This window comes from Anolis sagrei, chromosome 1 (assembly GCF_037176765.1).
Source record: "Anolis sagrei isolate rAnoSag1 chromosome 1, rAnoSag1.mat, whole genome shotgun sequence".
Taxonomy (NCBI): domain Eukaryota; kingdom Metazoa; phylum Chordata; class Lepidosauria; order Squamata; family Dactyloidae; genus Anolis; species Anolis sagrei.
In genome coordinates this window covers 298744073-298761340 of record NC_090021.1, presented here as the reverse complement: position 1 = coordinate 298761340, position 17268 = coordinate 298744073, and the positions used below count along the sequence as shown (strand labels likewise).

Below are 17268 nucleotides of genomic sequence, written 5' to 3'. Positions count from 1 at the left end.
CTGCCTAAAATTACAAAAAAAAAACAATTTACAGTTCTAGCAAAAACTTATTGCTACTTATTTTCTTCCTTTTCATTTATACAGGATTTTTGTGAACATGGGTCAAAGTCTAGCTTAAGCCAGGGAACTATTTCCACACTTCAAAATGCTGACATTCTCAGTTCAATAAAAGAACAGCCTCAAGCCAAAGCTGGTAGTGGACAAAATTCCTGTGGGGTAGAAGACGTTCTACAATTGCTTCGTATTTTGTATATTGTTGCAAGTGACCCTTATTCAATTCGAACGTCTCAAGAAGGTAGGAAAAATACTATATCCTTTCCACCCAAAAGTATTTCACAACTTTTGGGTCCCATTAGGGAGAAAAGCAAGATAGTAATTAATAATAATAATAATAATAATAATAATAATAATAATAATAATTTGTATTAGTATTATTATTGATTCATAAAATGATTAGTACACAGTAAACAAGATCACTATGCTGGCTTTTGTATTTGATCACACTTTAGACACTTCCCAAGTATCTAGGACTGTGTGATGTATTGGTTAATAATGCATGCAGATCCAAGTCTCTTGCAGCTGACCGATAGTAATTTTGTCAGTACCAGTTTTCTTAAGTGCAGGCCAAGGTCTTTAGGCAGTGTACCCAGTGTGCCGATCACCACTGGGACCTCCTTTACTGGCTTGTGCCAGAGTCTTTGGAGTTCTATCTTTATATTATTATTATTATTATTATTATTATTTTATTATTAATACATAACAAGATTAGTATACAACAAACAAGATCACTATACTGGCTTTTGTATTTGATCACACGTTGGATTATTATTATTATTACTATTATATAAAATTAAAATAACATGTCAATCCTTTCAGAAGGAGATGAACAGCTTCAATTCAATTTTCCACCTGATGAATTCACAAGCAAAAAAATCACTACAAAAATTCTTCAGCAGATTGAGGTAATGCACTTAAAATTTTTGAGAAATGTATTTTAGAGGTTTCTTCCTAGTCTAAAAACCTGAAATCATGTTTAAATAAGATTTTGAAGTTATGTATGTGTGAAAGTGAGTGGATTGTACCATACCACTTAACAAACTATTTTTATAATGTTATTATATGGTGATGATTGGCTCCGTTCCTGGATAAGTGCAATGATCAGAGCTGAGTGCAAATAATCACTAAGTTCAATCATTGGAGCCATAATCTTCAAAACATTAGATGTATTTGGAAGGATATGACCAAGATACAAATGTAAAAGTTCAGAAGACTAGAGCTGGTTTTTTTAATTACTAGCTTATATATTTATTTATTTAGCTTTAAAAAACTTAGCTTATGAAAGCATTCACGTCAGTATGCTGAATATAATTAGAGTGGAGGCCAAGCCCTGGAATGGTCAGGTATAAATCCCATGTTAGCTATAAAAACCATTGCTCTTGCACACTCCTTGCCTCAACCTAACCAATCTCACGTTTACTTTTAACATGAAATGTGAATAAATATGACATGCAAGATACCATATATACTAGAATATAAATTGAATTTTTCAGCCCTTTTTTTAGGCTGAAAAAGCCCCCCTCAGCTTATACTCAAGTGTAAGGTTATTTATTATTTTGCTCTGTTGTTTTTTGTTGTTATTATTATCATTATTATTACATTCACATTATTTTGCTCCATTATTACATTTATTATTTTACTCTATTGTTATTACATTTATTTTACTCTGATTATTATTATTATTATATTTATTATTTTACTCTATTATTACTGTTATTATTACATTTCCATTATTTTACTCTTTTTATTGCATTTATTATTTTACTCTATTATTGGAAGGATATGCAAGCACATTTATATTGAAGAAGATTAGAATAACGGTTTCATCAGAGTTGGACCGTCTTATCTTAAATTAGTTTTATGTAAATATTCAAAAACATTTAACCTACTGATGCCTCAATTAATGTAATTGTATTGGTATTTATTTTTATTTTGAAATTTACCAGTAGCTGCCGCATTTCCCACCCTCGGCTTATACTCGAGTCAATACGTTTTCCCAGTTTTTGTGGTATAATTAGGTGTCTCGTATATATACATTGATAGAAAAAGGACAGTAAACATCAAAGAAAGTATGTTTTATTTAGCATTTCCTTTTAGGCAAAGAAATCCTCCTTACAAAGTTTATTAAAATTTCAAAAAGCAGCCTACAATAGTATAAACTTGAGTGGTGGGACAGTGCAAGTTAGAGTGTACCAGTAGCTATTTATTCATCATTTGTCTCTTCAGGTTTCATCCTTTAAATTACTTGTATGTTAAATTGCAGGAGCCATTGGCACTAGCAAGTGGAGCTTTGCCAGACTGGTGTGAACAAATAACTAGCAAGTGTCCTTTCTTGATTCCATTTGAAACTAGACAGCTGTATTTCACATGTACAGCATTTGGGGCATCAAGGTAAGACATTTCACATCCAGATACTTAATTGGAACCGTCTGTATGAAACTGAAGCACTAAGAACTTAAATTTATGATTTGAAGTTAATGTTAACATTGAGAAGCAAAATATATATTGTGATTTTTCTTCTTCAATAAATCTCCTTATTCCTGTCACCAGAGCAATAGTGTGGCTCCAAAACCGGCGAGAGGCCACTGTGGAGCGAACACGAACGACTAGCACTGTGCGGAGAGATGACCCGGGAGAGTTCAGAGTCGGGCGCCTTAAACATGAAAGAGTGAAAGTCCCACGTGGTGAATCTCTGATGGAATGGGCAGAAAACGTTATGCAAATTCATGCAGATAGAAAGTCGGTCCTAGAGGTAAAAGATCTCCTGATTAAGAACAGTTATAATAGGGGATTAATTTCAGATGTTTTGTGTATGGAGTGTGTCCATAAGAGTCTTGTAGTAGAGGAAGGAAATTTTTTCCTGCATTCACTGTTGTTGAGAAAGTTATTCCACAGAACAAGGGCAGAGAATGGGGAGGATTACATGAGAGGTGGCCTTTTAAAACTAAAGGAAGTATTAGAAACAGTGCACACGTACATCCTCTACCACTTGATTATATAGCAATGGTTCCCAACCTGTGCTCCATGGACCACCAGTGGTCCACAAGAACTAAACTATGGTCCATGTCCTCACCATTACTGCTATGGATAATAACACAGCCCAGCCAAAAAAAAAAAGTTTTTCTTGGTGTCTTTGTTTTTAGGTCTGTTCCTGGGGTTATTTGGGGTGCTGATTCAGAAAATTGCATTGGATAGACCACATCAGCTCTAGATTATTAAATATGGTTTTCTGTGTGCAAGCAGATGATAACTACAGGGTAGCATATGTTCTGTATCAGAAACTAGAGCTGATGTGGTCTATCCAATGCAATTTTCTAAATCGGCACCCCAAATAGTCAAACCAAATCTAAAGTTGACCAAAAACTGATTTGTAACCCTTTTGGTAGTAATGTTGGAGAGTGGTCCCTGGTCAAAAAAAAGGTTGGGAACCACTGCTATATAGCAATGAAACAGTGTGCTAAGATCTGGTGGGCGTGGGAAAAAATAGCTTACTATCAACAACATGAAGCTGCTTATCCTATCGCTGTGGTCTCTGGTTTTCAGGTGGAGTTTTTAGGGGAAGAAGGAACAGGATTGGGACCCACCTTAGAGTTTTATGCACTGGTGGCAGCAGAATTCCAGAGGACGGAATTAGGAGCATGGCTTTGTGATGACGATTTTCCTGATGATGAATCACGTCAGGTATATTTCACCTTTGCAGTCAATAGAACTGAAGAGATGCATAGTAATGTATATCTCTCGAAATGTCTTAACATTTTTTCTCCATTATGTTTTTAAAAATAGGTTGATATAGGAGGCGGTTTAAAACCTCCAGGATACTATGTACAGAGATCTTGTGGGCTCTTCACAGCACCGTTTCCACAGGACAGTGATGAACTTGAAAGAATAACCAAACTCTTCCACTTTTTGGGGATTTTCTTAGCCAAATGCATCCAAGACAACAGACTGGTGGACTTGCCCATTTCTAAGCCTTTCTTTAAACTGATGTGCATGGGAGATATTAAAAGCAATATGAGCAAATTGATTTATGAGTCACGGGGAGACAGAGACTTGCACTGCACGGAAAGTCAATCAGAGGCCTCCACCGAAGAGGGACATGACTCACTCTCAGTAGGAAGTTTTGAAGAGGATTCCAAATCTGAATTTATTCTTGATCCACCAAAACCCAAGCCACCAGCCTGGTTTAATGGGATCTTGACATGGGAGGATTTTGAACTTGTAAATCCTCATAGAGCAAGATTTTTAAAAGAAATTAAAGACCTTGCAATTAAAAGACGTCAGATACTAAGCAACAAAGGCCTTTCAGAAGATGAAAAAAATACCAAATTGCAAGAACTAATGATGAAGAACCCATCAGGATCTGGTCCGGCACTTAGCATAGAAGACTTAGGGTAAGGCTTCTCTTCTTGCCATTGCTTATATGTGACTGTGACTGGAGTGAGACCTTAGGGGGAAAAAACACTTAGAAATCAAAGAGATCTGTTTATTAGTAGAATATGAAAAGCGCAGTATTAGAATTGATGACATTAGCATTTTTCTATTTTGAACCTTCAGTTTTTACCAGTTAAGTTGATTGCTTATCTACTGTCACCTTAAGTCATCTGGTTGCGAATGACACGATAGATGATGATGATGCTTCAGTATAATAAAGTACTGATTATTGATGAACAGAATTACAGTCTAGATATATGATGATATTTCTGGATTTTTTTGTCCTCAGACCAACTAATTGAAACCATGATTATATTTTTGGGAGCTTCACTTATTAGATGTATATTACTTAATTCTGTGTTCTCCTTCAATGCTAAATGTGAACTGTATCTGTTGCCAGCAGCTTTCTGGCACAGCTTCTAAATCAGCGTTTCTCAACCTGGGAGGGGTCGCGAGGGAACATCAGAAAACACAGTATTTTCTGTTGGTCATGGGGGTTCTGTGTGGAAGTTTGGCCCAATTCCATCATTGATGGGGTTCAGAATGCTCTTTGATTGTAGATGAACTATAAATGCATCCCACATATCAGATATTTACATTACGATTCATAACAGCAGCAAAATTACAATTATGAAGTAGCAATGAAAATAATTTTATGGTTAGGGGTCAGCTCAATATGAGGAACTTCATTAAGAGGTCATGGCATTAGGAAGGTTGAGAACCACTGTTTTAAATGATTCTTTGGTGGGACCTTTTCCTCAGGAGCATAGTGGCTTTATACTCATTCAAGCTCTATAGGTTCAGTATTGTCTACATTGTCTACAGTATTGGCTGACAACTGAGTTTCAGGAAGTAAGCTTCTCCAGCTGTATCTGGAGAACAGTTGACCACAGGGGCTTCATACATGCAAAGGGCATGCATTCTTTGAACAGATAGTAAGAAATATGTTACTGTTTTCACCTATAAGGAGACCAGTTTTCTGATCATAGAATCATAGAGTTGGAAGAGATCACAAGCGCCATCCAGTCCAATCCCCATGCTTATTTACTCTGTAAAACTGAATCATACAACTTGGGATCGCACATGCATCAAGTACAAATGCCAATAAGGTGGAAGAATCCCTAAGGCATCATAGCACTGACCCTGCACCTCAACCCCAAATTAGGTGTCTTTTTCAACTGTCCTAATTGGTTTCTCATTTGTTAGATATTTTTGTTGAGGAAAACTAGTAGAAAATAAAGGATACCTACTGGGTGGTGGTAGATAGCATTGATCATAGATAGAAAATATCTGGGAATACTTGGAAATAGCTATAATAAAGTACATTGCATTTAGAACAATTGCAGTGACTGAGAATTAGAGGGTTTTAAAAAGTATACAAAGAAGGAGGTATGACAGTTGATAATTCATAGTAATAGTTTAGCATACCCAAAAAGGTAGGACTAATACCAAGAGTAAACTTTTATTTATTTGTGTTAAAAGCTTTGTGCCTTTAAGTTGTGTAATATAAACACACAAGAAAACTAAATTCTAGTTCATATGGGTAGAAGCAACAATTACTACTTTTTCTTGCTACCTATTCAAACGAAATGTTTAGCCATGTTTATTTAATAATTCCATGAGAAATATAATAGAAGCAGCGTACGTAGAATAAACACTGAATGCCACATTTAGACATTAGATATGGAAGTAACTTGACAAAAATAAAGTCCGTGTGACCAGCAAAACTATTTTCACAATAGATTGCATAAGTTCTTCTCTGTATGTACTCTTTTACCTGTGTTTCTTCATTGTATTCAACAATTTATTTGAAAATTCTTGCATTAAATTAAGAATTTCAGGATAAAATCACATTGCTAATGATCTTTTGACTATTACCTTAGAGGAGACACCCCCCCTGCTTATTTTGCTGCAGTTTGATCTCTGGTTAAGATGGTTAAGGATGAAGAAAGTGAATTAAGAGATGGTTATTGTCCTCTGTAATACTCTAGATAACATCTATACAACATTTATAATATAGTACCAAGTCATCTAATGATACTGGTGGGCAGGAAAACAGATCAGGAAAAATATTTTTAGGGTGAATAACTGATTTCTGAAATTAGTTGGCACAAGATGAGACTAGCCATAAAAAAAGGATTAGCTAAATTATGTATCTCAGTAGTTACTAGTCACTGCCATAATGGATGCATGCAAATTTCTAAACAGTTTAGCCATCTTATACCAGTTTTCTGTTAAAAAAGAAAGAAAAAGAAGCAACTAATGCCTTTTCTTGTCTTACAGCCTTAATTTCCAATTTTGCCCTTCATCCAGAGTATATGGTTTCACAGCAGTAGATCTCAAGCCTGGAGGTGAAGATGAGGTAGAATAATTTTCCCAATAGAGGATTCAGTATTTAATTTTCATATTTGTCTGTGGTATAATGTGGGTATTCTCTAACTCTTTACAAACATGTTTATTGCAGTTGGTAACTATGGATAATGCAGAAGAATATGTGGATTTGATGTTTGACTTCTGCATGCACACTGGAATACAGAAACAGATGGATGCTTTTAGAGGTTTGTAATGGATTATTCGGGTGAATTAAAGATTTAATGGAAATGCTGATTAATTCATTTAATAATTAGAACTTTATGTCTTCATGGTTTTCAAGACTAATTTCTAGGGATACCGAGAAGGAGGGATACTGACAGAGGCACACAGCCACTAATGTGGTAGTCAGAGAGAGGGCATTTTCAGTAAAAGAGTCTCACTTATAGAACACTTTCTTCTAGTAGTATCTTTGGTTTTGGCAAACAGTTTGTACTGTAATTTTGGGACAGGATGAGATGGAAGTTGCATTCTAATGCAGTTGATGAAGCGGGCTGAAATTTCCAAAGGCTTACAAAAACAAAACTAGTTACTGTATTTCATCGCATAATAATCGTCACTGTGAAATTGTTGCAATCCATGTTTGGGTTGCAAATTTGTATTTTTGTGCTCCTCGCGTAATAGTCACAGAGCTGTTGGGGGCTGATTCCACCTTCTTTCTCCAAAGGCAAGGCAGTTTAAAAACTTTGAAATGGAGGTCTCTGGAGCTCAGCTCTTCCCTCCTTCCTCCAAAGAACCCTATTTCAGACTTTGTAAATGAATCTGTTCTTTGCAATAGATTGATCTGAGGATCATCACCAATCAGAAACTACTTTCAAGCATGTAATAACTAAAATCGGGGAAGTGACCAATGAAAACCCAAGTTTGTTTCTCTGTTAACCGTTTTCAAATGCAGTTAGAGTCCAAATTCTCATATTTCTGATTATTTTAATTTTTTATCAAGATGGTTTCAACCGAGTCTTTCCAATGGAAAAGCTTAGTTCCTTCAGCCATGAAGAAGTTCAGATGATACTTTGTGGAAATCAGTCACCATCCTGGGCAGCTGAAGATATAATTAATTACACTGAACCTAAACTTGGCTACACTCGAGACAGGTATGTCACAAAAATATGGCAGTATGTCCTGAGTGCAATTACTAGCCCTAACAAAAGAAGATGCATTGAACCAATCTACATTAATGTTGGCTTACCAGTTCTTATTGTCATTGGGCCTAGTGGTTGGATTTAGGACTTTGTTTATACTAAATTCTGAGATTATTGGATATATTTGTTCCACTTGGAGGGCAAGAATCGCTTTGAAAAAAGTCAGACATATATTTCTAAATAGAATAGTTCAAGAGAACAAAACATTGAGAAATTTCACATAGTATCTTTTGAAGTACACATCAGATTGGAACCTGAGTCGGACTGCCAGAAAGATGTTTGCCTTTCTAACAAAATTCATTATAACACAATTCTCTGTTAGGTCAAACTAGAATTCAGTCCCTGCATTCAAAGCCTATTTTGGTAAAAGGAAGGAAACAGATTGTTTAGGAGTATACAGTCAAGAAGTAAATAAACTTATTTCACTACAACGCAGTTGAGGCAGCGGGGGAAATGTGTTTACATACCAATTCTGCTGTTATAGCTGGCAGACATTTTAAATAATTTCCACTCTCAATGAAAACAAAGTAAAACTAAAGACCATTTTAAAAGACTTGAATATTACCTATCAACAAGGTTGTTTATGTGAAAATAATAAAAAGTAAAGATTGAAACATATTGGCTTCTGCAAATATTTGATGTCAAGATCATTATGAAAACTTCGATGAGTGTACTTTGCCATAAGTCCTCCTTCCAATTTGCCACTTTGAGTCCCACCCGTGGGAGAAAAGTGGGATAAAAATAAGTAAGTAATAATAAAAATAAATAATTCTAAAATTGGAATAATAAGAGATGGAAGAGACCTAGTGGGCCCTCCAGTCAACCCCCCTTCTAAGAAGCAGGAAAATCGCATTCAAAGCACCTCTGACAGATGGTCATCCAGCCTCTGTTCAAAAGCCTTCAGAGGAGTCTCCACCACATTCCAGGGCAGAGTGGTGAACAGCTCTCACAGTTAGGAAGTTCTCCTTTCCTGTAGTTTGAAGCCATTATTCCGTGTCCTAGTCTTCAGGGCAGCAGAAAACAAGCCTGCTCCCTCCTCCCTATGACTTTCCCTCACATATTTATACATGGCTATCATGTCTCCCCTCAGCCTGCACTTCTGAAGGCTACACATGCCCAGCTCTTTGAGTTGCCCCTCATAGGGCTTGTTCTTCAGACCCTTGATCATGTCAGTCGCCCTCCTCTGGACACATGCCAGCTTGTCAACATCTCCCTTCAATTGCAGTGTCCAGAATTGGACACAGTATTCCAGGTTTGGTCTGACCAAGGCAGAATAGAGGGGTAGCATGACTTCCCTGGATCTAGACACTATACTCCTATTGATGCAGGCCAAATTCCCACTGTTAGATTGTACATCATTATGAAGTTAAAATATGGCTATTTCACTATGTCAAATCTTTTCCTGTTAGCTTCTGAAAAAGGCAAATGTGTGTGCTTATGAACTACTGAGTCATATACATTATATACAGTTTGATTATCCCTTTTCCAAAATGTTTGGAACTGGAAGTGTTTTGGATTTTGGAATATCTGTATTTGCATACATACGTACGTACGTACGTACATAATGAGATATCTTGGAGATGGGACCCAAGTCTGAATATGAATCAAGATATAATACACAAAGCCTGAAGGTAATTTTTTACAATATTTTTTATTATTTATGCATGAAATAAAGTTTGTGTAAACAAAACTATCAGAAAGTAAAGGCGTCATTGTCTGAACCACTCCCATTGGACAGTTTTGGAATTCCATGTAAAAGGTGCTCAGCCTGCACAATTAATATATTTAATGTCTGTCTCTTTTATATTTTAGCCCTGGTTTTCTGAGATTTGTACGTGTTTTGTGTGGCATGTCTTCGGATGAAAGGAAAGCATTCCTGCAGTTCACAACTGGCTGTTCAACGCTTCCCCCAGGAGGCCTGGCTAACCTTCATCCACGCCTCACTGTTGTACGCAAGGTATGGATATATCTCAATATATTTCAAAATTTGCTATATAGAGTTGCACAGTGGGTTAAAGCGCTGAGCTGCTGAGCTTGTTGACTGAAAGGTCGCAGGTTTGATTCCGGGGAGCAGCGTGAGCTTCTGCTGTCAGCCCTAGCTTCTGCCAACCTAGCAGTTCAAAAACATGCAAATGTGAATAGTTCAATAGGTACCACTCCGGCGGGAAGGTAACGACGCTCCATGCCATGCCAGCCACATGACCTTGGAGTTGTCTATGGACAGCTCTTCGGCTTAGAAATGGAGATGAGCACCGCACCCCAGAGTCAGACATAACTGGACTTAATGTCAGGGGAAAACCTTTACCTTCACCTTTAACCTTTTTAATTACTTTCACTTGTGGATTGATCCAGAAAACTGCTTTTATTTGAAAGGTAATTGTCAGACCTTTTCCAGAAATGTTCATAGACATTTTTCTTAATGGTTGGAGCCACATGCATGACAATCACATGCTACTATTACTACTACTGCTATTCTAGATTTATTACCCACCTCTCCACAGCAAGAAAGATTAATTTAACAAAAGATGTCCCACATGAATGTTGCCACACAATGTATTTATTATATTATTTCTCCTTTCTTGGGCCAAAGTCAACTTTCTCCAATTTGGGACACAAAGCAACTCACATGGATTAAAACAACATACAGATAAAAGCAATCATTATGCTAAAATAGTTTTAAAATATTATTAACTAACTATTTTAATACCATTAATATTTAATTTAATTTTAATGTTTGTATGTTTTAAGTTTTAAATTGTAATGTTTTGATTTTACTGTAAGCCGCTTAGAGTCTCTTGCAGTGGTTCCCAACCTTTGGCCCTCCAGGTGTTTTGGACTTCAGTTCCCACAGTTCCTAACGGCTGGTAACCTGGCTGGGATTTCTGGGAGTTGAAGTCCAAAACACCTGAGACCCAAAGCTTGGGTAATACTATCAAGGTAATATTAATAGTAATAATATAAAGTGATTTTGTGATACCTATGATGTAGGATAGTGGTAGAACTATCTCCAGTCTGAAATCCTTTTCAAGAATTATTTTTATTTTTTGTTTTCCATCGGGTTTTTGAATTGGTTGGTTGTTTTCTAAAAGGCACCAAACTAGCTGCAAGTGACATGGAAAAATGTCCCATGCCCACTGTTTTCTTCAGAGCTTTATGGATTTTTGTTCCCAGGTTGATGCTACAGATGCAAGCTACCCATCTGTGAATACCTGCGTGCATTACCTTAAGTTGCCTGAGTATTCTTCCGAAGAGATCATGCGAGAGCGCCTGCTAGCTGCTACAATGGAGAAGGGTTTCCATCTCAACTGATGCGCATGACCTGGGACTGTGTGACCTGGGACATTGCAGCCTGGTTTTGCGTTCATAACTAGTGAAGCCTCTTGTGTTGTATGTGCAGAAAATACAATCTCCACACTGTGCTGTAATGAGACTTGCCTTTCCCCCCCTATCCATGAGGCTTTGGAAACACATGGAATAATTCTCTTAGCTGCTAACAACAAAACCAACCCCAATGAATTACACAGCCAGCAAGGAATAGGCAAGAACACTGTGTGGTTGCGTCCAAGGGCTTGCGCAACCAGAAGCTGAAGCAAACGTTTGACTGTTCCAAAGAGCAGATCTGCAAATTTTCAGTGTTCACTGATACAAGATTTATAACAATGTACTTGTGTTAAGTTTAGCGTTTAATACCCTGTACACACTACAGTTGCCATCACCGATCCCTGTTTTGCTGGCTGTTAAGCTGACTGGTCAGAAACCTGCTTCTTTAACTTAGTCACTGGGCATCCCAAGCTTTCTTTTCTTTCTATAATGGTGCCTGCACTGTTGGGAGTATGCTAGTGTTATTTGGGGAAGGGAGGGAATGTTTGCATATAATCATGCACAAACTTATTTCAAGTGGGAATACATTTTGATTTCTAAATGCCCTGCTATAAAGATCAAATCCTTACTGTGTGTGTATGTGTGCGTGTGCAGCTCTACAATAACGCTTTTAAGAGACACTGGTTCCTGGTGCAAGGCACACTTTAAAGCAAGTTTTACTTTTGTTGTACTTTCTTTGTATATTAAAAAAAACATTTATTTAACTTGTTGCAGTTTGAAGTTTAAAAAAAAGAGTTCCAATGTGTATGCTCAACAATAATCATTAAAAAGTTTGCAGCGTACCAAGCAGCCTCTGGTTGATAATTGACTAATTATTCTTATATGGTTTTGCAGAATAATGCCTTTGTTACTAACTTGAATTTAAAAAGTCTTGTACAAGAGTTTGTTTACACTAGTTTGTGTTGTGTATCAGAGGTATATCATGAGCCAGTTCATATTTCAGAGTAGTAGCTTTTGGTTTACCAACTGTTAGGATTTCTGGGAGTTGAAGGCCAAAACACCTGGGGATCCACACGTTGAGAACCACTGGTTTAGATGTTTGTAAAGGAGATCTTTTATCCTAGTGATGAAGAAACCATATGCATTTCTTGAGAACCCATTGACGACATTTTGTAAGAGATCATTGTTGAACATATAGCTGACTTAATAACTACTAGATGCTTTTATTTCATGGGATAGTAGTATTCAACTTTCCATTTTAATACTTGTTCCCACCACTATTATAAGTTAAGACTCAAAGTGTGAATCCAGTAATCAATACTACTTGCTAGCAGACAAAGCAGCTATTAATTCAATGTAGAAATGTACTCTTATTATTTATTCACTTCATTTATAACCCACCTTTCTCACCCTGCAGGGAACTCAAGGGGCCTTACAAACTCTGGCAACAATTCAATGCCGCATCATAAATCAACCAGAAAACAAGCCATATCAAACTATAAAACATTTAAAACATACAAAAGTTAACATACATAAAAGCAATAAAAAATTTAAAAAAACATAACGAAGTGCTGAGTCTTGGTTTCCATACTTATAGACTTTCTCATGGTCATTAGTCAAGTTGAGATCGATTCTGTGTTATCCTATTGGGTCAGTCATAATTGCTCCAAATTATAGTCTCTTAGGAACACTGGGGTGGGAGTGGGGGATGTTTTGCCATTCTTCTATTGTAGGTGAGATTTTAGTTGGGAAATGTAAGCAGTACTTTTGTGTATTGGAATTATCCTTACATTTTATATGGTGAGGGGGGGATTTATAGAGTGGTCACGAGTCAATCAATAGACTGAGCTTGTACCTTTAAAAACAATGGATTGAATCACGCAGTCCTGTAACAGGAGGCTTATGATGCATCAGTTATTCTGCCAGCTAAGCAGGAAACACGAGCAATCTGTGCTAATGCATCCTCTATGTACAATCTGGTGTCACCTAGAAGCAGTCCCTTAGCGGTTAGGAGGTAAAGGTGGTGCTGCAGGAGAGGACACTCAGTCCTCCATCCCTTCCATTAGTGGGAGCATTTTGAACAGAACTGCACTCTGGGAATATTCCCACTGGTAAAAAAAAGAAGCTAAATTCAGCCCAAGGAAAGGGTGTTTTATTTCTTCTCCACCCATTGGACAGAGGTGAGGAGTAGCAGCCAGATCTACTGAGTGCTTCAAATACTTCTAAATGTATGATCTGACTTTTTATCTGATGTGCCTTGGAACAACCATGGAATGTAGACTAGCCATGGTGAATCACGATGGCATTCTTAAGTTTGTATACCTTGTGTGTGTTTAAACTTTAATGCAGCCTGGCTTTCTGTCTTAAATTACTATATAAGAAAGCTTCACTTAAACATAACGTAATACATCTTTGTTTTTCACTGTCTCTGTGACTCACACTTATGGGTTGTTCTGCACCACTGCAGGAATGTCAAGACCTTCCAGAGCCAGAGACATATTTAAATCGGAGACCCATCCTTTGCAAGTTCCCACAGTGACTGGATAAATCCTTCTGGGAAGGCAGAGTTCTAATATTATGGTTTGGGGGAAGAGAACCCCTCAAATACCAATTTCTCTAAGAACATGTATAACTTTATATACCAGTCTTCTTACCTCCTTACTCATTTATCCATCGAAGAAGGACTCGTGAGGACTGCATATCTGACAAGACATCTCTAACATCTTTTTTTTTTTTGCTCATTCTTTTACTCTTAAATATCGTTCTACTGCTGCGGTTTGAATCACAAGTCTCACTCTTCAAGAAGGCCACATCAGGGAACTCTGATCATTTGGATACAACTGTTTTATCTGTGGTAGGTGAAGTGGGACAATTCTCCAGCATTCAGATGTTAATGGTTTACAATTGTTTTTATATTGCTGAAAAGCTTAAACCAAAAAGAAAAAAATAACTATTTTCAAGGCTGATCTTTAAAAAAAAATGAAAGTTTTTCATTTTGCATCTGTTGCTATGGTGTAAAACATATTTTCTTGGTGATAATGCAGTGTCCAGAGAAGCTAGTCTGCATCATATAGTAGAGAGCAACTCCCACCCTTTTCCCACTGCAACCTGAAAACCAGATTTGGCGAACTGGAAAAGTAGGACGGTTCTGTTGCAATTGCCAGAGGAACTGTGTGGTTAGCTTTTTGATGCTGCCTCTGGTATGTTGCTATCACCTGCTGGCCCACTGTATTTCTGTTTTCTATGTATGTATATAAAGCTGGATAAAGCTGATAGAAAAAAAGGTTTTCTGAAATGGGCCATATGAAATGATACTAAGGACCTCATCAGACAGCTGTAGGACTCCTTTTCCATGTGCTGCAGAAACTGAGCCCCACAGGAGTCCCACGGAGGTCATTACGTGACGTAAGGGCATTTCTGGTGGGACTGTTTAGCTAAATTTCCTAAACACATGGAAATGGAGCTCTGCACCCATTTTCAGGAGTCGGGTGTTATCTAACTCCAAACCTCCTCAAGATGGGAGGAAGTGGGGGGAAAGACAGTTCAGGATGTGGGATGATTAGCCATCCTTCAATACAGGAAATACGGGAGAGAATGGGGTAAGATTGTTTCCCTCGGCTTTCTCCCATTTCTCCCTGCTCCATCTAATAAAGTCCTAAAAAGACAAATGAATACTGGAAGATTTTAAAGCAAATTATGCCTTTACTTTCTAGAAACTAAGGCTCGTTTATTTTGGACATATCATGAGGCAATATGACTTGAAAAGACAATAATGCTTGCTAAAGTGGGAGGCAGTAGGAAAAAGGGAGACCACTCAGTTGGAGTAATACAGGGTGCGGCAGCATAACTTCCTTTTTTAAAATGCGCACCATTCAGTCGGTTGAAGACGTAGCGGAGCGCTAGTGGTCTCGTTCTAGAGGCGGGACTATAAAGTTTTGTACTGACAGTTCAGTCGCCATCATGCATTGGAACAGTGAGGAGCATGCTTTTGCCATTGAGGCCTACTTTTCGAGTGGATGTTCTGTGATCGCAACCCAGCACGCCTTTTGGAATCGCTTTAATTTATTCCATTCGCCCCTGTCCCGAACCGGAAATCAATTGTGACGTGGGTCACTACATTCAAACTGCAAGTGCGACAAGATGAAGAACTGGTGTCCCTCCGCCCATTAGATCACCTGAGAACATTGAGGCAGTGAGAGCTTCAATGTTGCATTCACCACGGCATTCTACGCCCAAATATGTGTCTGCCCTTGGACTTTCCATCCTTACAAGATGGCGATTGCGCAGGAACTTTATGAACATGACTTCAATTCTCGGAGGAACGCGTGTGAGGTTCTTCTTGAAGTTGTTCCTGAGGGCGCTATTGTTTTTTTTTAGTGATGAAGCCCATTTTCATTTGTGTGCATCCGTCAACAAACAAAACATGCACTACTGGGCTGACAACATTCCTTGAGAATTGCTTCAAAGGCCTTTGCATTCACCTAAAATCACAGTGTGCTGTGCAATTTCCTCAGCTGGAATTATTGGTCCCTGGTTCTTTGAGGAAAATGAAGTCGCAGTGAAAGTGATTCGGACCAGTATGCAAACATGTTACAGGAATTTTTTCCCACAGTTTAGATTGGTTGGACTTAGGGGACATTTGGTTCCAACAAGACAGTACAACTGCACACACTTCAAGAGCATCTATGGCTGTTTTGAGGGAACACTTCCCAGAGCGCCTCATCTCAATTAGGGGGGATTTGGAGTGGCCAGCCTGCTCTCCAGATTTGGTCCTTGTGATTTTTTTCTATGGGTTTTTTTGAAATCCCGTGTTTATGTGAACTGTCCAAGGACCCTACAAGATTTAGAGACCAACATCCAGGAAGAAATTGCCAACATAACGCCTGCTGTGCTGGCAAGAGTCATGACAAACGCCAGAAATCGGTTTACTCAGTGTATGGAGAATGGGGTACGTCACCTACCTAATTTGATCTCAAAACTACGTAAAACAAAACTTTAGGTATGTGCCACATTATAAAAAAAAATTCTGGTTCATACAATGGGTTTTATTAAGTTTTGAAAAAAGGAAGTTAGGCTGCTGCACCCTGTATAATCAAGCCCTGGTCCTGAGTTTACAAGACACGAGGAGGACTGTTGAAGATGGATGAACCTGGAGTTCTCTAATTTATAGTTTTGCCATAAGTTGACATTAACTTTACAGCAAATAACAGCACAGTCGCCTTCTGATTTACACTTTGGCCCCAGGGTCCAACTCCAGATGCTTCATTTAAGGAAGTGAAGATAATTACCTAAAGCTTTGGACTTTGGGGATATTATCCATTCCATCCACCACTTTATTTATATCCTATCTTTTTTCCAGGCTGGGAGTTAAGGCAGCTTACAAAAAGAATGCAAAAGAACATACGTAGTTTTTTGAAAGCATACAAAATCAATACTAGAAACACTTAACATCTTACTTCGAAACTGATTAAAAACAGTACAGTCATTTTTTTTGTTAAAATCAGTTTCCAACTACTGAAAAAGAAAAAAAAAATAACCTGTCACTGAGATGAAATGAAAGAGCCATCTGAAGTTCTTTGGGGAGGGAGTTCCAAACTCTGCGAACTGTCCCAGAGAATGCCTTCTCTTGTGTTCCTAACCAGCTGTGCAGGTGAAAGTGGTAGGAATGAGAGAAGTGTGTCCTCTACACCTGCAGATCCTGGGCAGTGACTTCCAAACTCTAGTCCTCCAGGTGCTTTGAACTTAAGTTTCCACAAGCCCCAGCTCCCTTGGCCAATGGCCAGGGATTCTGGAAGTTGAAGTCCAAAACACCTTGAAGACCAGAGTATGGGAAACACTCTTTAGAGTTTGAGGAGGCTCAAATGGGAAGATTTGGTCCTTCAAATAGCCTGGGGGAGATTAAGGAATTGCAGAGCTTCAAGGAACGGTAGGCTTCTCCACTAAGAAC

At 38.0% G+C, this 17268-nt stretch overlaps 1 protein-coding gene across 6 annotated transcripts in view; it reads left to right on the top strand.

The window, feature by feature from the left end:
- HECTD1 (HECT domain E3 ubiquitin protein ligase 1) overlaps positions 1-12163 on the top strand; it is an 80638-nt gene extending 68475 nt beyond the window's left edge. For all 6 annotated transcript variants that reach the window (XM_067462870.1, XM_060759596.2, XM_060759581.2 and 3 more), the window contains 11 exons: positions 85-295; positions 877-962; positions 2321-2448; positions 2608-2809; positions 3601-3738; positions 3841-4448; positions 6772-6850; positions 6953-7046; positions 7802-7952; positions 9813-9957; positions 11172-12163. In XM_067462870.1, coding sequence (XP_067318971.1) covers positions 85-295; positions 877-962; positions 2321-2448; positions 2608-2809; positions 3601-3738; positions 3841-4448; positions 6772-6850; positions 6953-7046; positions 7802-7952; positions 9813-9957; positions 11172-11309 — 1980 coding nt within the window. In that variant the 3' untranslated portion in view covers positions 11310-12163. The remainder of the gene's footprint in view (positions 1-84; positions 296-876; positions 963-2320; positions 2449-2607; positions 2810-3600; positions 3739-3840; positions 4449-6771; positions 6851-6952; positions 7047-7801; positions 7953-9812; positions 9958-11171) is intronic.
- The last annotated feature ends 5105 nt before the right edge of the window (positions 12164-17268 follow it).